Below are 17,949 nucleotides of genomic sequence, written 5' to 3' on the forward strand. Positions count from 1 at the left end.
ACCCCTGCTCTGGGAAAGTCTCCACCCAGGATGGGGAATATTATTGTTATTTTCTTGTAAATTTTATCTTTTTATTAAACCATTGATAAGTTACAAAGGAGGAAAAAATATAGACTCATATATATACAGCATTTCCAAGCCAGCAGGGACTGGCTCTTGGATGGGGTTCTGGGAGGCAATTTCCCCAGGGTGGCCCAGGGAGGGCCCCCCACCAGAGCCAGTGGAAGGGGGACTCCTGGAGAGGCCAGGCAGTTCTCCTTCAGTGGGACCTGGCTTTTGGGTGCCAGATGGAGTGTGGGCATGAGCAGAATGACAGGGGAGGCAGGGTGAGGAGCGGGAAGCAGAGGTCCCACACCAGTACAGGGCACTGGGAAAAGGGACCCTAGGCCCACAGGGGCAGCCCCCACACCCAATACCAGGACACATGGTTTCTGTGCAGAAAATCAGGGAGGGGGGCACAGTGCTGCTGGGATGGGCAGCAGGCAATGAAACAGCCCCTTCTTCCAGTAGGCATCACCACCAGGGAAGACCATTCCCTTCCTTGGGGTGGGGGACATGGGCCACCTGGCAGAGGCTGAGGTCAGGGTGGGTGGCGGGAAGATGTCCCTGCTACTGAGTAGCACCCTGGACCTCTTGGCCCACCCACCAGAGGGCTTCAGTAGGGTGAGAACTTCTGCCGGTCAGATTTCTTGGTGCCGTTGGCCGCTGAGATCTTGGTTGTGTAGGTGGTGGTGCCACCATTAGGACCTGCCACGGAGGATGGGGACAGTGCCAGGAAGGACACAGGTTTCAGGCCGATGAAGTTGGAGAGGGAGATGGCGTAGGGGGTGCCCAGGAGGGCTGGGGGGGCTGGGGCGACGGCGGGAAGTGCCGCACCAGAGCCTGGGCCGAGGGGTTGGGAGAAGCCCATGCCGAGGTCCATGGAGCCAGGGCCTGGTGGCACCTGGGAGGTAGATTTAGCAGTCTCTAAGCTGGGAAAGCAAGAGAGAAGGATGATGGTGAGTACCATGGTGACAGAGTGGTTCTCCCACCACAACCTTAGGGTGCAGGAACTGCGCACCCCATCCCTTGTGGCACATGTCCACAGCACATCCTGGGTATTCCACTGAGCTGGATTAAAAAGCTGGGGCTCAAATCTGGTGGGTCTCAGGTCCCGCACCTACCACCTAAGGCTCTCAAAGCACCACCCAGGTCATCCTTCCTGAGGATGCTATAGTGGGGGTATCCTCCAAAAGCTACCTTGGGGTGCTAGAGAAGAGCCACCCCTCACTAGCACCCAGCAGGAGTCCCCCCCAGGCTGACACCTACCAGGCTGTGATGAGGTACTGAGCCAAGGTGATGCTGACAGGGGTCCCTGTGATGGTCACATGTCGCTCACTGGAGCCTTCGGTCTGGTTGCCAATCTTGATGTGGGCACCCGACATCTGCCTGATCTCACTGATCTTGCTGCCGTGCCGGCCAATGATGCAGCCAATGAGCTGAAAGGGCAGGGACAGGGTGAGCCAGGAGCAGCCAGAGTAGCCTTGCCAAGCAGGGAGCTCCAAGGGGCTCACCTGGACACCCCCTACACCTCAGAGATGAAACTGTGGAAGGCACTGGGAGGGAAGGGCACTTCTTTCCTTGGGCAGACCCTGATTTTCAGTCTCATTCAAGACTCTCTTGCTGGCATTATGCCACATGCCAAGGCCTTTCCTTGGCACTGACCAAAGTCTTCCCCCTTCTCCTGTGTTTCAGTTTCCCCTTTCTTCTGCCTCAGCTACTCCCTTCTGCTTCTAAGCTCTGGCAGAGCCTCCACTGTGTGAGTCAGTGGTTGCTGGCCTCTGCAAAGTGCCTCTGGGATGGTACACATCCAGGGACAAGCTGTGGTCCCCCTCGTCATCCCCAGACCAATACATACGTCATTGGGCACCAGGAACTCCTGGGAGCTGCTCTGGGAGCTGGCATCCAGGCCTGGAGAGAGAGACAGAGGTGTTAGCAATGAAGTGGCAGGTCTCCCAGAGTTCTGTGCCCCTACCCTAGCCCCATACTAGGATAGTGAGTGGTCCTGGAGACAAACCTGAAGGATTGCTGGGGAGAGGAAGGGAGGACAGGACATAGATACAAGTCATAATTTGGTGCTGGTGCTCTCCCACTGCAGGACTGGGGAGCACTGGTGGGTGCAGTGACCCCAGGAAAGCAATTACAAGGCTGTGCTGGAGTGGCAGGTAGACATGCTGGGAGGGTTAGGACTGGAAAGAGGAGGGAAGCCCCTTCATCAGGCCCAGGTACCAGGGTAGATCAGGAGGGGCACACCCAGCCTTGGGGGAGCATGGAAGATGCTCACCTGGCATCATGGTGGGTGGATGGCCCAGGGGGCCAAAGGGAAGCGCATGCCCTGACAGCTGCTGCAGCTTCGTCACCTGCCCAGACAGTGCAAAGAGGAGGAAGGTGGTGTTAGGGGTGATGGCAGAGGTCAGCTGTGCCCCAGTGCCTCCCAAGTCACGCGTTCCCAGCAGCACTCATCCTGGTGGGCACAGACCCCATTACCACAGAGACAGACTCACCTCTGCAGGAGAGACCCCGCTGTACTGGCCCTGCATGGAGAAGCCCTGGGGAGAGAAAAAAGGGGCATCATTGGGGAGCCAGGTGTGGACCATTGTCTCAGGTCACTCCCCCCTGGGGCAGAGATACTACCCTGAACCCACCAGAGTTGCCCCTTGCTGGCAGAGGCTGCCCTCCTGGCCACCTCATGCCCTCGGAGATGCTGTGGCCTCTTACCTGATTTGCAGAGAGGAGGATGGTGCCCAGGGAGAGACCAGGGTGGTAGGGTATGGTGGCCCCCTTCGGAGGCGACTGGAGACAGAAGGAAGGAGGTGGAGGAGATGAGAGATGAAGCTGAATGCCCCTGTAGCCCCAAGGACCCTCTGCCCCTTATGCCCCCAGTAAGCTGGGCACAGCACCCAGAACTACAAAGGCGGGGTGCTCCTATGGGTTTCCACACAGGGGGACCCTGGTGTTTGGGCCCAGATGGGCATGGGAAGTCTTGGGTAGGGAGAGGTGGGTAGCAGATACCCCCTGGGCTGGGCATGGGGCTTGGCAGGTACCTCCAGGATGACAGCGCAGATCTGCCTCACGCACTGGATGATGGTGTCTGGCACCCCTGAGACAGTGACAGCCCGTTCAGTGGAGTTGGGCAGCAAGTCACCAGCCACCTGCACCTGTGCCCCTGTGCTCTGCAGGAAGCAAAGAGAGATGCTGGCATTCCCCAACCACTCCCTGCCAGGGCTCAGCACCTCACACCTCCCCCATCCCCCTCCTGGGCCCTCAGAGACCATTCCAGGGCCTGCAGGATGATGCTCCCTCTCCTGCATTACCTCTCCCAGCCCCTGCAGGACTTTGGCAATCCCCACACCCAAGGCTCTGTGCCCCAGAGGGAAAAGGGGATCCCACATCCAAGCTATCCTCAGCCTCACCTCCCGGATCTCCCGGATCTTAGCTCCCGCCTTGCCGATGAGGGAGCCGCACTGGCTGGCAGGGATGACAAGGCGCAGGGTCACCGGTGCTCTGCCTGCTGATACCCCATCGCCCCCCGCTCCCAGGTCCTGTGAGGGATGTGGGATGCAGCATCAGACCCTCAGGATCCCACAGGTGTGGGGGCACCTGGGGGGGATTTAGGAGGGCTGCCTACCTCCTCCAGCTTGAAGGCGATCATGGAGACAGCACGGAAGACGGCATCGGTGGAGCCGGTGATTGTGGTGATGCGCTCAGGGCAGGACCCTTCTGAGATAGTGATGCGTGCACTGCTCTGGGGACAGTGTCACACCCCGTTAAGGATGTCACAAGCCCTGCGATTCATGACTTCCCCCAGGGATAGCCTCACAGGGGGAGATTGATGCCTTCGAGCCTGAGCCTTGCCCCTCCCACCTGCCCCAGGCAGCCTTCCCTGGGGTGCTGCTTTGTTTTCCCTGGCTCCACCTGGGATTTAGGGGGACAGGCACAAGGGAGCCCCCAGGAAAAAGCATGACAGGCAGCAGGACCTGGCAGCCCACCAGCATGCCCTTACCTGCTCTCGTATCCTCTTAACAGTCTCTCCTTTCTGCAGGTAAAGGAACAGGGTGGGTGGTCAGGTCCAGGGGAGCCAAGTGCTGGCAACACACAGGACCCCAAATCTTACCTTGCCAATGATGCTACCGATCTCCTGCAAGGTCAGAGAAGAATGGTACTGTAAGGAGGCAGCTCCCTGCCTGCCAAATCCCTCCTCTGCCCACAGCCTGGCAATAGGCAGACCCTGTCCCAGGGACACTGAGACACTGGGTGACTTGTGACACTGGGCATGGGAAAGTGTCCCTCCCCGGCTTAGGAGAGGGAAAGAAATCCTTCCAGTAATGCTATTCGCAGGGGAGACTGGGAACAGGGGAAGAAAACAGGGCATGGTGAGTAGCTGGAGCTCCAGCATGGCCCCTCACCCCAGGCATTGCTGAACCCCCAGTGGCACTGAGCCCCCTGCCATTACCTTGCCGTGCATGAGCATGCGAAGGGTCAGGGTGATGCTGAGCTCTGTCTCCTCAGGACTGCCACCCACACCACTGGCCCTGTCCGGTGATGCCATGGCGGGAGGGCAAGATGAGCCTGTGGGACATGGTGGTCTTCAGAAAGGGTGCTGACCCCCTTTCCAACCTCCCAGCTAACCCCCTACCCCCAGATCTGCAGCTTGAATATACTATGGCTGGGAAATGGGGAAACTGAGGCAGAGAAAGCACAGTGTCCTCCTCTAGCTTGCGAGGCTCACATGGCCCCATGGCACCCCCTGGCACCCCACGGGCATACTGCACCCCCAAAAGGGACCCCTTCCTATGTGTCTGCTGAGCTGCCTTCAGCCTGTCCCACACAAAGCCAGGAACTGGATGGATACAGGGGAAGGAGGGAAGGTGTGTGGAGCGTGGCTGTGGAAAAGGGTTCTGTTTGCAGATGTTTCCTGGAGCAGGGAGAGCAGAGGTGGCCTGGGTGGTCTCACAGGCTATGCAAGCCATCTTCCTTCTCCTGCTCCCTTCCCCGTGCCCATGGACAAAGCCCCAGAGGACACTGAGACGAGCTCCTTGATGGGGACCACCCCAACCAAACCACATCACGATGCCTGCTGACTGATGCCGCTGCACCACGTCCCCTCCCAGAGCACCCCAGGGCCCCCCCGGACCCTGCGCCCGGGTGGCCGTGGGCGGCCAGGGCCCCTGGGAGGAGGACAATTACTGTGGTGTCCAGGCCCGGGTGGGCGGCTGCGGCACCGCTGGCTCCCGGCAAGCTGGGCGATGCCAAGCAGCTTTGAAACAAAGCACCCGTGTTGAGACTGGGGCCGCGTCCGCGGGCATGGCGGGAGGGGGGGCCGGCTATTTTAGGTGCTGGCAGGACTCGTCACCGCTACAGCACATCTCCTGCATCAGGGTAACGAGGGGGGGGGGGGGGGGGGGGGAGGAGGCGCACCCTCTAAGTGCTATGCCTCGCACCCCAGGGGTGGTTTGAACATCTCCAGCCTCCCGTTGCCGCGAAAGGTGGAGAGAAAAAGAGGGGGAATATTCCCGTTCCTGGTGCAAGGGAGCCTGGAGTGGCGCGGAGGGGAAGGGATGCACCCTACTGTAACCCCTGCCAGCGGTATCCGGAGATGTGTGGGGTGCCGGCAGGGACGCGCAGCCGGCCAGAGTCCCCAGACCCCTGGGGATGAATGGCAGCAGGAATCCGCCAGGGACAAAAGACCCCGCCGGGGGAAGAAGGACGAGGATGGCGGTGGGACGAGGGGAACGCAGCAGGGCCACGGGTGTCCCCCCCATTGCCACAGACAGCATCTGCGGGGGGGTCTGCGGGCAGGGGGGTGCTCTCCCCCAGGTGAGCCAGGCCGGCAGGGACGCCAAGGGCCCCGGTGATGGGCACAGGCCACCTGCGATGGCTGGCATTGGAACAGCCACCGAGCTGGGGGCACCGCCCGTCCTTCGGGGCACCTTCGGGTGACAAAGGCAGGGGGAACCACAGGAAGCCCCCACCCCGTCCCTGGGGAAACCTCTCTCTTCTCGCCCCTCCCGGCCGCCCCAAGCCTCCTGGTCCCCGCGGGAGTGGGGCCTGGCGGGTACCTTTCCGTGCGCCTCGTCCCTCCACCGCCGGCCGCCCCTCTCAGTGCCACATTGTCCCCGGCGGCGCCCAGTGACACCCGGGGCAGGAACAATGAGCCGCTTGACAGGCCAGGGCCAAGCTGGCAGCCCCGGCCCCCACCCCGGTCCACGCCGGGGCCCCCCTCGCTCTTCCCCTCTCCCACATCCCTCCCTCCGGGATCCTATTACAGCGGATAAGAGACACTAAAAGGAACAATGCACCCTGGGTAAGGCCATCTGCCACCGCTGGGGACATTCCTGGCCCCCCCGGCCCCCCTCCCTTTGGCTCACACATCGCCCCTCTTTGTAATTGCGTGGTTTTTTTTCCTGGAAGCCGATCAGCTGGCAGGGCTCGAGGGCTCAAGGACACCGGAGCGGGCAGGGATGGGGCAGCTGGCACCCCAAGGCCGCTGGCACCCCGAGCTGCTGCTGTGACGTGGTGCCTGGAGGGGCAGGAGGCACCCCGGTAAGGGGGGGGATCAGGACAGCAACAGGGGACCAGAGCTATCTGGGGGGGTCAGGGATGCTCCAGAAAGGGGTCCTGCCAGACTGCCAGGGCAGAGATCAGCTCCTGCACCCTTGGCACTGCCTTGTGTTCCCCACATGGGCATCCTGCCCCCACAGAAAAGTGCCCCCCCCCCATTACCTTCCCCACTAAATCCTCCTGGGCCCTGGCGTAAGCAGCTAAAGCCCAGGCAAGCTTGGGGAAGGGGGGGCACTGGGGGGGACACCCTGCTGCCAGCTCCATCTGTGCCCCCGAGTGCCCAGTGCAGCAGCACCAAAGGCAGAGGAGGCAGGTGGTAGGCACGGGTCTTGTCCCCCCACCCCCAAGTCTCTCAGGCCTCCCCACCCACCTCCTCATCTGTTCATGGCAGCCACTCGTTGGGTAAATTGCCCTCCACCTTCCCAGGATGCTGGGTGGATGATGCCGTGGGCAGGAGCTTCCCAGGTCTAGCAGTTCCCTTTTAAGCTCCTGTGGATTACCCTAGACTTGGATGCATGCCAGGAGGGGTAGGAGGAGGAAGAGGAGGATGAAGAGGAAGCTGGCCAGCTGGGGACACGGATGTCATTACCTTGGGGGACCTATCTGCCCCTGAACACAGCCCCAGGGCTCCCTGGGAGCCCTCTGAGGATCATGTGGGCCCTGTCAGAAGTGATAGGTGAGCTCCAGCAAGGCTGGCACCCATCCACAATCCCCAAATGTACCATCCCTCAGTGGCTGCATCTTCCCTGTGTTCATCCCCCAAACCTCTGTGGGACAGCAGCCATGGAGATAGGGATGGGGGAAGGAGGTGGGAAAGGTGAAGAAGCAGGATGAAGGTGGCAAGAAAGCAGTGGCAGAGCTGGGGGTTTTATTTGGTCTCAAGAGAGGTGGGTGCTGGTGTGGGCCAGTGCAGTGTGAGTGCCAGCCAACCACTTGGGTTGGCACAAGGGTGCATGTACAGGCAGAGGGGTGGGTGGGCTGGCCACATCACCCTGCACTGTGGTGCCATCCTGCTCACTTCAGCTGCTGCAGGAAGGCCAGGAGTCCACGGTGCCACTCATTGGGCTTGTCCAGGTAGCAGGGGTGTCCTGCATCCTGCAGCATCAGCACCTGGTGCTCAGGGAGGTGCCGCAGGTTGTTCAGACTGGTCTGCCCCAGCTCCACATCCTGGTCCCCGTACACGATCAGCGTGGGAGTCTGTAGAGGGGGAATGCACTCTGAGCCTGCAAGTGTCACCCAGGCACTTGCTCCTTCTGGCCAGGGACACCCTGGACGGGAGACACTTGCCCTTCTCTCCCACCCAGTATGACAAAGAGAAACTGAAACTCAGACTCCAGGGTCTCCAATTGTCCCCTCTTTACCTCCCATTACCCCACATTTACATTCCTTCATCACCACATTCCCCTCTTTCAGTGGCAGCAGGGTTTTTGGCCTGTTTAGCCTTTCCCCTGCTCAACCCCAGTGACAGGGTCCCCTCTTCACCATCCCCTCCCAGTTCCCTGACCTCCCCAGTGCCCTTCCAGGCCGTACTTTGATCTGGGCATATTGCTCCGCTGCGAATTTCTCAGTGCAGATGGGTGCCACAGGTACATAGGCCTTGAACAGCTGGCTGTGCTCTAAGAGGAAGGGCAATGAGTACATGCCACTGAGCGATGGGCTGATCACCACAGCTGGACCCAGGCACAAAGCGTCTGAAACTGCCTTCAGGAACGCCGCCGGTGCTGGCTGGCCCACGGGTACTGGGGCCACAGCATCCTTCGAGCGCCCCAGCCCTGAATCATGGGAGACACAAGTGGCCTTGTCAGGCTCCACACAGCCTCAGGGACTGGGAGAAGCCAGCACAGCACATCATGACACTGGGGTTGCCATCCTGGCCACACAAACTGGTGGCTACCCCGCCTGACTCTAGGGCTGTGCTCACCACACCTTACCCGGCAGGTCGATGGCCACAGCTCGGTAGCCGTTCTCAGCCAGAATGGCGAGTGTCCCCACCTGCAGCCAGGTTTCAGAGGAGAAGCGGATGCCATGCAGCAGCAGCACTGTCAGCTTCGGCACTGCCTGGGCTGGCTCAGCTTGGCGGTAGAAGAGGGTCTGTCCTTCCACCGTGAAGGTGCTCTCGGTGATCTGCGGGGTGGTCATGCCTGGGGGCCGGGGGTGTGTTAAGCAGGGTAAGAGGTGGGAGGACTGACAGGCCTTCTGCCACTGTCGAGGCTCAGTAGTGGGCAGGAAGGCAAGAGGGCTATGAGGGGTCACATCGGCATCATCTTTATTTGTGGCATCACCGGGGTCTCTGATGAGCCAGGCGGCCTCACGGCCCCGCCCCCTGCCTCAGTTTCCCCGTCCATCGCTGGGCCTGCAACCCTTACCTGCTGCTCCGCACACGGGGCCGGCCGCCTCTCGCCTCCTCCCCGCCGCACCACGGGATTGGGGGTGCCGCGACCCGGGGCCAAAGACCGGCGGGGCGGGCGAGAGAACGGTGGTACCGCCTCTGGAGCAAGGTCCGGGGCTGTCCCGGGAACCGCTGGGGAACCGCTGGGGAACCGCTGGGGCCCCGCCGGGCCGGGCCGGGCCGGGCCGGGCCGAGCCCAGCTCTGCCCCGCCAAGCGAAGCCGAGTCTAGCCGAGTGAAACCGAGCTTTCTCGAGCGAAGCCGAGATTTGCCGAACGAAATCGAGCCCTACACGAACTTTACCGAGTCAGGCCGAGCGCTGTAGAGCAGAAAGCGATCTCTGCCGTGCCGTGCCGAGCGCAATCCGAATCCTGCCCGAGCTCTGGCGAGAGCCGCCGAGCCCTTGACGAACATAGCCGAGTTCTGCCGAGCTGTGCCGAGCTTAGCCGAGCCCCAGCCGCTCCCCAGAGCCGGGGCTCCGCTCCGGGCCCCGGTCGTTCCGTCCTTCGGGGTTGTAGTGTTGCGAGCTGCCGCCAGGCGGGGCCCGAGGGCGCAGCGGCTCCGTACGCGGCGGGCGGGGGTCGGCAGGGCCGGGGCCGAGCGGGGCCGGAGCTGAGCAGAGCAGCGAGGACCGGGACCTGTTCCCCCGCAGCAGCGGGGCTGGGGTCTCGCAATCCCGCGCTGCCGCTCTCCTTCTCCAGGGGGAGCGGAGATGCTGCTTGCCCGCAGCCGCCTGGAGCTGCTGCTCCTCGGGGCGCTCCTCACTTTCCTCCTCTACCTCTGGCTCCCGGCCGCCCGGCGCTCCCGGTCTGACGAGGGGAAGCGGGGCTGGCGGGTGGCCAACGGCACCGTGCGCACGGGAATGGCTGCGGGAGAGCCCCCCGTGTTCTACAGGGAGGTTCCCGCAGCAGCTGTGGGCCCCGGGAGGTGGGTCAGCCCGCCGGCAGGTGGGGGGTGGCAGGCCCTGGGCTCGTTCTTCAGATGCCCCCGTAGTCGCTGGACTCTGCAGGCATGGCAGCCTTCCTGAACCCTTCCTGCCTGTCTTCCCCTGCTCAGGCCCGATGTCCTGTTCCTGCACGGCCAGGCATTCACCTCCAAGACGTGGGAGGCCTTGGGCACATTGGCACTGCTCGCTGGAGAAGGCTACCGTGCGGTCGCAATAGATCTGCCTGGTAGGACCGTGGTACTGTGCTTAGCTGATCCCTTTGGGCAGCTCCAGTCCCTTGCCTTAGTCACTGCTGAGTTCTGGATCTCTTTTGGGAAAACTCTGGATAGCGACTGGTGATCCCTGGGGCAGTCTGTGTCCTCGGGCATTGATGGCTGCGACTGTACCACCCTGGGGCTTGATCAGACATCCATTTTTTTCCAAGCCATTGAACCCTGATGAGGAGAGACCATTGCAGGCTGCACAATACCCCCTGACCACTCCATGCCCTCTTCCCCATACCAGGGTACGGGGATTCGCCCCCAGTGGAGATGGTGGTGACAGCACAGGGCCGGAGGACCTTCCTGGACCTTGTTCTCCGGGAGCTGGGCATGCAGAGGCCTGTTCTCGTCAGCCCCTCCATGAGTGGTCGCTTTGCCCTGCCCTTCCTCCTGGCACATGGGGACCAGCTGGCTGGCTTTGTGCCCATCTCGCCCGTGGGCACCAAGGACTACACTGCTGAGCAGTACCGGGGAGTCCAGGTGGGCTTTTGGTTTCTTGGGGGCTGTCCTGAGTATTGGTGAGCCTGGTGGGACAGCTGGCTGCAGGGCGATGTGGAGGGTGGCACTATTTTGGGGTGAGTGAGGGGGACCTGTGACCCCCAGCTCATAGGGGTGCTGGCACCTGTCTTCCCTCAGCTTTGCAGCCCCCCGTAATGATGGATGGAGGTGGGCATAACCCAGGGGGAGTGTGGTGGCCATTTATCCCTCTGACAGCTGCTGTTTGTTTTTATCTCCCCTTACTAAGACGCCCACCCTGATCCTGTACGGTGACCGTGACACCAGGCTGGCTCCCCAAGCCCTGCAGAACCTCCAGCACCTCCCTGAGCACCGTGTGGTCGTGCTGTCTGGTGCTGGCCATGCCTGCTACCTGGACAAGCCAGAGGACTTCCACCAGGCCTTGCTGGGCTTCCTGCACCAGCTGAAGTGAGCACTGCCTCCTCCCTGCTAAGCAGAGGGGCTGGGGCATCCGAGGGACTGGGAGGCACAGACAGCTAGCATGAGGGGTGCTATTCCGTCCTGGGATATTCCCAGCATGGTGGGAACAGCGACTGGAGGTGTCCCTTGCTGGCAGGACAGGGTGTCGTCTGTCACGAGGCCAATAAACTGATGCTGCTCTGGTTTCTGCGTGTGTCCCCAAGCGCCGCGGGGCTTCTCCAACTGCAGCCCCATCTCTCCGCCGCTAGTGCGCGTCCGGGAGGGTGCCCCGAGCCCCTTACGTGCACCCTGCCCCTCCTACGCCCCCCGCTCCGCCTCCTGCCCGCTGCTGCCGGCGGGGCGGAGCGGAGCGGGCGGAGCGGGGCCGGGCGGGCAGCGCCGGCGGCGGCAGCGCTGAGGTAGGGCCGGGGGCGGTGGGGGGCGAGCAGCGGGGCCGGGCAGCAGCGCCAGCACCCCGCGGGTGGGTGCCCCGGTGCCTTCGGCTCTCTTAAGCCCGGGCCAAGGTACCCTGCAACCTTCCTCCCCCCGCCGCACCCCTCCTCTACATCCCTGCACTTCCTTGCCCCACTGTTCTGCACCCCTAACCGCGGTATCTTGCATCCCTTGCACTCCTAACGACAGTATCCAGCACCCCTGTGCCCTTCTGCCCATGCTACGCCTGCACCCCAATAACGCAGCTGCTACAGCCATAACCACGGTGCCCTAGCTGCCCGCTGCTTCACCCCGTACCCCCCTGACCACAGTGACCCCGGCAGCCCTGCGTGCACGACCCTGCACTGCCCACAGCTCTAACCACGCTGCAGTACCTCTGCACCCCAGCCGTGGTACCCCTATACCCCACGTGTGCCCCTTCGCACCCCCAGCCACCGTGCCCCTGCACCCCTAACCACAGTCCCAGTGCACCCTTCATAGCCAATGTGCACCCCTTGCTCCCATGCCCCCCCAGTGTGTACCTTCACTCTTCCTGCTGAACCCCCACGTGCCCCTAAGTACCCTACATTCTCCTGCTCCTCCAGCCACCCAGCTAACCTCAAACAGCTCCCACAGTAGCCTGTCACCCTAATGTGGCCCCCCCAGTGTCTCTATTCTCTGCTAACACTCAATGTCCCTTCACCACCCCTATTTCCCTGTACCCCCAGGTACCTTGCAGTTCTCCTGTACCCCCTGGCCAGTCAGTAGCCCCCTTTCCCTACCTGCACGCCCTTACACCAGCATCCCATGTTCCCAGTATGCATCCCCCAGCATTCTCACAAACCTCTAACCCCTGGCTAATCCCAACTACCATGGCTCCCTACCCAACATACCTTTCTTACCCTTTACCCTTCTTCATACTCCCCCACCTAGTTACCCTCCTTTCCTCCCAGCTAGGCCTTCCTTGGATTTCACCTCTTGCCTGGGCATCATAGCCTGTCCTGTGTTTGGGGCAGGAACATGTGTTTTGGGGGAAGAATGACAGGACAGTGTGGGGGGCATGCCCCATCCTGCCCTGTACCCAAATGAGGGGGATTTCTCCCATGGTGGCAGTATCACAAGACACTGCCATGGGGGAGACCTTTGCCCCATCTCCCTTTGGTTTCTGTGACGACTGAGTGTGCCGGCGGACTTTGGAGGGGCCAGTGGGTGATTAACCATCCTGCAGCTCTTTCCCCAGAGCTTTGCAGCCCTGGTCCCAGGCATGGCACCTGGGAAGCCTGGGAAGAGCACGGGGACCTCAGAAAGCCCCTCGGTTACACTTTTCCGGGAATACCTGAGGATTGACACTGTCCACCCTAAACCTGACTATGGTGAGGATGGGGGAACAGAACGGGGAGCCATGTGGGGATTGGGTAGTGCAGCTTTGCAGCTCTGATCTTTGGACCCAGGTGCCCAAGTCCTGTAATGGGGTTGTTTTGATCATGGCGTTAAGAGCGAACTCCTTTGTGCCTTATCTCTGCTGGTGCCTTTGGTTGGGGCAGGGACATCTCAAGTGCCCTCAGAGCTGCTGTTTGCTTCTTCTAGCCCTGTGCCCCTTGTTCCCCTTTCCATGCTGCCCTGGTTCTGGGATGGGTGATCTCCTGCTGTGTAGATCTCCTTCTGTTAACTTTTATGTCTTCCCACTTGTCCTAGTTCAGTAAAATACATTTTATTGGTGAGGAGCTCCCTAAACTTCACTGGAGAAACATTGCCCCTGAACTCATCCCCATTCAATTTATATTTTTTTCATATTTCCCAAATCCTCACCCCAAAGGGATGGTGATGAGCTGCTCCTGTACCTGTTCATGGCCACTTCTTGTGTTCAGGACCTGCAGCACCTGTTCTCTCTTGTCACCTCTTTCTGTGGTCTGGGAGCTCACAGAACCTTAGGGTCCCTGAGGGTTTGCAATGAGAGACCCCGATGTAGCTCTGGGCATCCCTGCTCTTCCCCAGATGCAGCTGTCCGGTTTCTGGAGCGTGTCGGTACCGACCTGGGCTTGGCCTGCCAAAAAGTGGAGGTGAGCAAGCTGAGAAGCAGCCTTCAGTCTGTCCACCCATCCGTCCATCAATCTACCTGTGTTTGGGTCCTTAATTACCAAGATGTTCCTCTGCCTGTACCCGGAGCTGGATAGGAGTGGATGCCCTCTGCCTGCAATCCTCTGTGACCTGAGCCCTTCCTTAAGCCAGTATTCTGGCTGCTCCCTGCTGACCTTTGCAGCTGCCTGTGCTGTGATTAGCTGGGGACCTGGCAGTGTCACGTGCACTGGGACCATCCTTCCTGCTGGGCACCGGCTGTCCTGGGAGACTTCCGGGCACCAGGGGAAGATGCTGGGTTTGTCTTCCCTCCTCTGAACTGCAGCCAGGTTTGACACCTGCATCCAGACTCTGTCTGGCTGTGGGGGTTCAGGCAGGCCTGCTCCTGCTGCCTGCCCTCTCCCAGTGAAGAAAGGGATGGCAGGTGGCATCCAGAAACTTTTCCCAAGCTAATGCTTTTTGGCTCCAGCCTGCTGGTCCAGGCCTTTCTGTCCCCATCCTGGACCCTGGTGACATCCTGCCTTCATCCCACAGGTGTGCCAGGGCCGTGTGGTGCTGATCCTGACCTGGCAGGGCACGAACCCCCGTCTGCGCTCCATCCTTCTCAACTCCCACACCGATGTTGTGCCTGTCTTTGAGGTGCTGTGGCAGGGAGAGGGATGGGAAGGGCATGGAGAGGAGGACAGGGTGGATGGGAGCTGGTGCCCTCTGTGCCCCCCTGCCACTGTAGACACTCTTCCCTGCAGGAGCACTGGACCTACCCACCCTTCGAGGCAGTTAAAGACTCACAAGGCAACATCTACGCCCGGGGTGCCCAGGATATGAAGTGCGTCTCCATCCAGTGAGTGGAGGGCTCTGCACCTGCTGGGTGAGCACGGTGCTGGTGGTGTCTCTGAGTGATGCAGGACAAGATGCCACTTTCCCCAGGGTCCCTGGGGCCAGAGGTGCCACTGCTTGACCTGCCATGAGGTGGCTTAGAGCACACAAGCCCCCCTCCTCCACAATGACCGTACACTACCTTCCCTTGCAAGGTACCTTGAAGCTATCCGGAGGCTGAAGACAGAAGGGAAGTCTTTTGCCCGCACCATCCACCTGACCTTTGTGCCTGGTGAGTCCCCAGGCTGTCCTCTCTCAGGAGGTACAGAAGGGGCTGGCAGCTGGGTGGTGCTCTCAAGGCTCCCGTGGTAGCCAGGCACCACCTAGCCAGGCTCCCCAGATTTTGACCTCCCCTAGCTCAAGGCTGGAGAGGTTTCCATGTCCAAGGACATTGGGTGTGCTGATGGCATCCAGGCTGGCATGGAAGGAGGACTAGGGGTGGTGGGCTGGGGGGTGCCCCAGTTCCTTCCTCCATGCCAGGCTCTCCCCCACAGATGAGGAGGTGGGTGGTCACAAGGGCATGGAGATGTTCGTGCAGCGCCCTGAGTTCAAAGCACTCAACGTGGGCTTTGCCATGGATGAGGGTGAGTGATAGTAGAGCTGGCACAGGGATGTGTCTCCTCTTGGCACACTGTCTTGGCATCACTCCTCAGGCACCAGCATCCCACATGCTGCCAGGGACCTTCCCCTGGGCAGTGACCCACACAGTGCCAGTCTGGAGGAAAATGCTGCCAGGACAGAGCTGAGGGGGCACATCATGGTACCTCCAAGTCCTGCTGATACCCTGTCTGTGCCCACCACAGGCCTGGCCAGCCCATCTGACACCTTCAGTGTCTTCTATGGCGAGAGGAGCCCATGGTGTGAGTATCTGTGTGTCCACTGCCCTGTCCCTGGCTCTCCTGAGTACTGGGGCACTGATGCTACCCCAGGCTTTCTGCTCAACCCTTCCCTCTATGCCTGCTGCTGCAGGGATAAAGGTGAAGTGCATGGGTAGCCCTGGGCACGGGTCCCGCTTCATCAGCAACACAGCAGCTGAGAAGATGGTAAGAGAGGGGGTACCCCCTGTGCACCCCCCATGCCTGCCCTGGGCTGTCAGGCCATGTCGCTGGTCCTCACCTGCTACTCTTCCCTCTCCAGCACAAAGTCATCAACTCCTTCCTGGCCTTCAGGGAGAGCGAGAAGCAGAGGTAGGAGATGGGCAACAGGATGGCAGTGGCTTAGTTCAGGCCATGACAGGGGCCTTTGGGATCCCACGCCAAGCTGTGGTTTGGTGCTGCTGCCCTGTGCCTCAGTTTCCCCATTTTGGGTGATGGCAGGGTAGGGAAGCACTTCTCCCCAGGTGGCAGATAGTGACTGTCCCTTGCATCCCCTCAAGGCTCAAGTCTGACTCGAGCCTGACCCTAGGGGATGTCACCTCTCTCAACATGACCATGCTGGAGGGGGGGGTCTCCTTCAACGTGGTGCCCTCAGAGATGGCTGCCAGCTTTGACATCCGCATCCCACCCACCGTGGACCTGAAGGTGGGCACCATGCCAGCCCTACCCAGGAGAGGAGTGGGATGAGGGTATCCTGCTCACACCCCTTCTCTGGTCTCTGCCCCAGGCCTTCGAGGAGCAGGTGGCCACATGGTGCCGTGGTGCAGGGGATGGTGTCACCTATGAGTTCCACCAGGTGAGGGATGTCAGCCACGTGGGCATATTGTGCCTGTCCCTCCCCTGCCAAGTGCCATCCTCTCACCCCTTCATGTGCCCTCTCCTTCTTGTCAGAAATGCATGGACCAGCACATCACCTCCACTGAGGAGTCAGACCCATGGTGGAAGGCCTTCAGTGGTGTCTGTAGGGACATGTAAGTAGTGTCCCCAGGAAGAGCAGAACCCTGGCAGGGACATCCTCTGGTGGAAGCCAGGTGATCCCTGGGGGTCTCTGAGTTCGGGGGCTGGGATGGGAAACCCTGTGATTTGCCAAAGCATCTCCGTGTTGCCCACAAAACAGATGGGATTGAGTGTCCTGCAGGGCTGAGGGATGTCCTGGCACAGTGTCTTTGCCCATGGGGTGTGAGTAGGACAGGGGTCTCGGCTGGCCCTGTGTCCATGCTGACACAGCGTCTCTCTTGACAGGAAGCTGCAGCTCAAGCTCGAGATCTTCCCGGCTGCCACTGACAGCCGCTACATCCGGGCAGTAAGTGTGATGCCAGCCTGCCACAGGTCCCTCACCTGGGGTGAGACCTGCAGCCCCAAGCAGGAGCTGTGTCCAGGTGAAAGAGGGCATGTGATGCCCGTGCCAGCTCTGACCTCACTCTGTGTTTCTCCATCTCCAGGCAGGACACCCTGCTATTGGCTTTTCACCCATGAACCGCACCCCGGTGCTGCTCCATGACCACAATGAGTTCCTGAACGAGCAAGTCTTCCTGCGGGGCATCGAGATCTATGCCCGCCTCCTGACTGCCGTGGCCACAGTGCCCCCGCTGCCCGCCGAGAGCTGAGTGCCCGGCGAGGGGCAGGAAGGGGGTGCCAAGCAGAGAGACCCAAGGCTTTAAGGAGAGAGGCAGTGGCTGGGCACAGGAAATACCTGCTAGTGTGCTGGGGGCGTAGATGACCATGCCACATTGGCTATGTTCAGGGCTGGCCTGATGGTGACACCCACGGGGTTGTGTGCCCCTTGACCAGGTGCCAGTAGAGCCTCATGCCCAGGTGCCTCTAGCCTCTCCTGGTGTTGTCAATGCCTCCCCCTGTCCCTTTGCCATGGCTGGCTGCACTGGCTGGGTGGTGAGGGGCTGGCCAGTGCCCCACTCTGCCTCCCCATGACTTGTCGTGCCTCCCTGCCTGCTTGCTGGGAGATCTGGGGACAGTGCTGCCCACCTTCTCTATCAATAAATCTTGGTAAGCACAGCCTGGAGCAGGGCAGTCTGTCTGTCTGTCCATGATGGTGCTGCCCATGGGGTCTCACCCAGGCATAGTGGATTTCCTTGTGCAGTGAAGTTTGCTGGGGTGTTTCTCCTCCTCTGGGCTCATTGCCTGCATGACAGAAATGCGGGCAAGATCTTGCCCAGGCAGGCTGAGGGGCCTCTGCTCCCAGTCAGCCTCGGGGGACTGGTGCTGGGGTTCATTGCACTCCTTCCCTCCTTCGCTCCTTCCAGAGCTTCCACAGACCCTCTGGTCAGGGCAGGCAGCGTGCGGGTCTGGGCAGGCACCTCTGCTTACCTGCCAGAGCTGCCATTGGCTGCGTCTCCTCCTTGCTTGTTCCCAGCCCTGTCTGGCTCCCCAGCAGCCCAGGGTGTGGGATCTGTCCCAGCCATACAGTTTCTTGGGGAAACCAAGAGCCCACTGAGCAAATTGGGGTGGTTTTACACGGCTTGAGAGCTGCTCCATTACAAAAGGTTGGGGGTGAGCCAGGGCCCCCCCGTCTCCTGACCTCTGTTTTAATTAAAAAAGCTGCTGGAACCCTTGAGGGGCTGAG

General features: G+C 60.9%; 4 protein-coding genes across 4 annotated transcripts; 2 read left to right on the top strand and 2 right to left on the bottom strand.

Moving 5' to 3' along the window:
- Positions 1–655: 655 nt before the first annotated feature.
- On the bottom strand, positions 656–4,588 carry PCBP4 (poly(rC) binding protein 4). The gene is made up of 12 exons (XM_062500466.1): positions 4,493–4,588; positions 4,154–4,177; positions 4,043–4,075; positions 3,668–3,784; positions 3,453–3,581; positions 3,084–3,212; positions 2,758–2,832; positions 2,544–2,588; positions 2,324–2,399; positions 1,898–1,950; positions 1,309–1,478; positions 656–971 (listed from the first exon to the last, which is right to left on the bottom strand). Exons 1-12 carry the CDS (start codon positions 4,586–4,588, stop codon positions 656–658), a joined length of 1,263 nt encoding a protein of 420 aa, XP_062356450.1.
- Positions 4,589–7,499: 2,911 nt separating this feature from the next.
- ABHD14B (abhydrolase domain containing 14B) lies at positions 7,500–9,091 on the bottom strand. Its single transcript, XM_062500760.1, has 4 exons — positions 8,967–9,091; positions 8,532–8,741; positions 8,131–8,372; positions 7,500–7,797 (listed from the first exon to the last, which is right to left on the bottom strand). Exons 2-4 carry the CDS (start codon positions 8,737–8,739, stop codon positions 7,615–7,617), a joined length of 633 nt encoding a protein of 210 aa, XP_062356744.1. The 5' UTR covers positions 8,740–8,741; positions 8,967–9,091; the 3' UTR covers positions 7,500–7,614.
- A 609-nt stretch (positions 9,092–9,700) lies between these two features.
- Positions 9,701–11,122, top strand: ABHD14A (abhydrolase domain containing 14A). The gene is made up of 4 exons (XM_062500785.1): positions 9,701–9,915; positions 10,045–10,160; positions 10,439–10,674; positions 10,940–11,122. The coding sequence occupies exons 1-4, from the start codon at positions 9,701–9,703 to the stop codon at positions 11,120–11,122; spliced, it is 750 nt and encodes a 249-aa protein (XP_062356769.1).
- Positions 11,123–11,301: 179 nt separating this feature from the next.
- On the top strand, positions 11,302–17,388 carry ACY1 (aminoacylase 1). Its single transcript, XM_062500617.1, is given in 17 exon segments — positions 11,302–11,441; positions 11,443–11,469; positions 11,471–11,528; positions 12,770–12,914; positions 13,537–13,601; positions 14,152–14,256; positions 14,364–14,458; positions 14,649–14,725; positions 14,988–15,077; positions 15,297–15,353; positions 15,463–15,536; positions 15,631–15,680; positions 15,869–16,013; positions 16,096–16,164; positions 16,260–16,339; positions 16,611–16,671; positions 16,811–17,388. Coding segments are annotated over 17 exon segments (1,503 nt in total). The 3' UTR covers positions 16,976–17,388.
- Positions 17,389–17,949: the final 561 nt, after the last annotated feature.

The sequence above is a fragment of the Cinclus cinclus genome, chromosome 12 (genome assembly GCF_963662255.1).
Source record: "Cinclus cinclus chromosome 12, bCinCin1.1, whole genome shotgun sequence".
Taxonomy (NCBI): domain Eukaryota; kingdom Metazoa; phylum Chordata; class Aves; order Passeriformes; family Cinclidae; genus Cinclus; species Cinclus cinclus.

What these genes read in the sequence shown, in the direction of transcription:
- PCBP4 (XM_062500466.1), bottom strand. Translation starts at nt 4,588, where the DNA reads ATGGCATCACCGGACAGGGCCAGTGGTGTGGGTGGCAGTCCTGAGGAG. An exon ending in TCTGCGCTGTCATCCTGGAG is followed by an intron (nt 2,833 to 3,083) that starts GTACCTGCCAAG and finishes TTCTGTCTCCAG; the next exon opens with TCGCCTCCGAAGGGGGCCAC. An exon ending in TCCACCCACCATGATGCCAG is followed by an intron (nt 1,951 to 2,323) that starts GTGAGCATCTTC and finishes CTCTCTCTCCAG; the next exon opens with GCCTGGATGCCAGCTCCCAG.
- ABHD14B (XM_062500760.1), bottom strand. Translation starts at nt 8,739, where the DNA reads ATGACCACCCCGCAGATCACCGAGAGCACCTTCACGGTGGAAGGACAG. An exon ending in TGTGGCCATCGACCTGCCGG is followed by an intron (nt 8,373 to 8,531) that starts GTAAGGTGTGGT and finishes CCCATGATTCAG; the next exon opens with GGCTGGGGCGCTCGAAGGAT. An exon ending in AGCAATATGCCCAGATCAAA is followed by an intron (nt 7,798 to 8,130) that starts GTACGGCCTGGA and finishes CCCCCTCTACAG; the next exon opens with ACTCCCACGCTGATCGTGTA.
- ABHD14A (XM_062500785.1), top strand. Translation starts at nt 9,701, where the DNA reads ATGCTGCTTGCCCGCAGCCGCCTGGAGCTGCTGCTCCTCGGGGCGCTC. An exon ending in GCAGCTGTGGGCCCCGGGAG is followed by an intron (nt 9,916 to 10,044) that starts GTGGGTCAGCCC and finishes TCCCCTGCTCAG; the next exon opens with GCCCGATGTCCTGTTCCTGC. An exon ending in AGCAGTACCGGGGAGTCCAG is followed by an intron (nt 10,675 to 10,939) that starts GTGGGCTTTTGG and finishes CCCCTTACTAAG; the next exon opens with ACGCCCACCCTGATCCTGTA.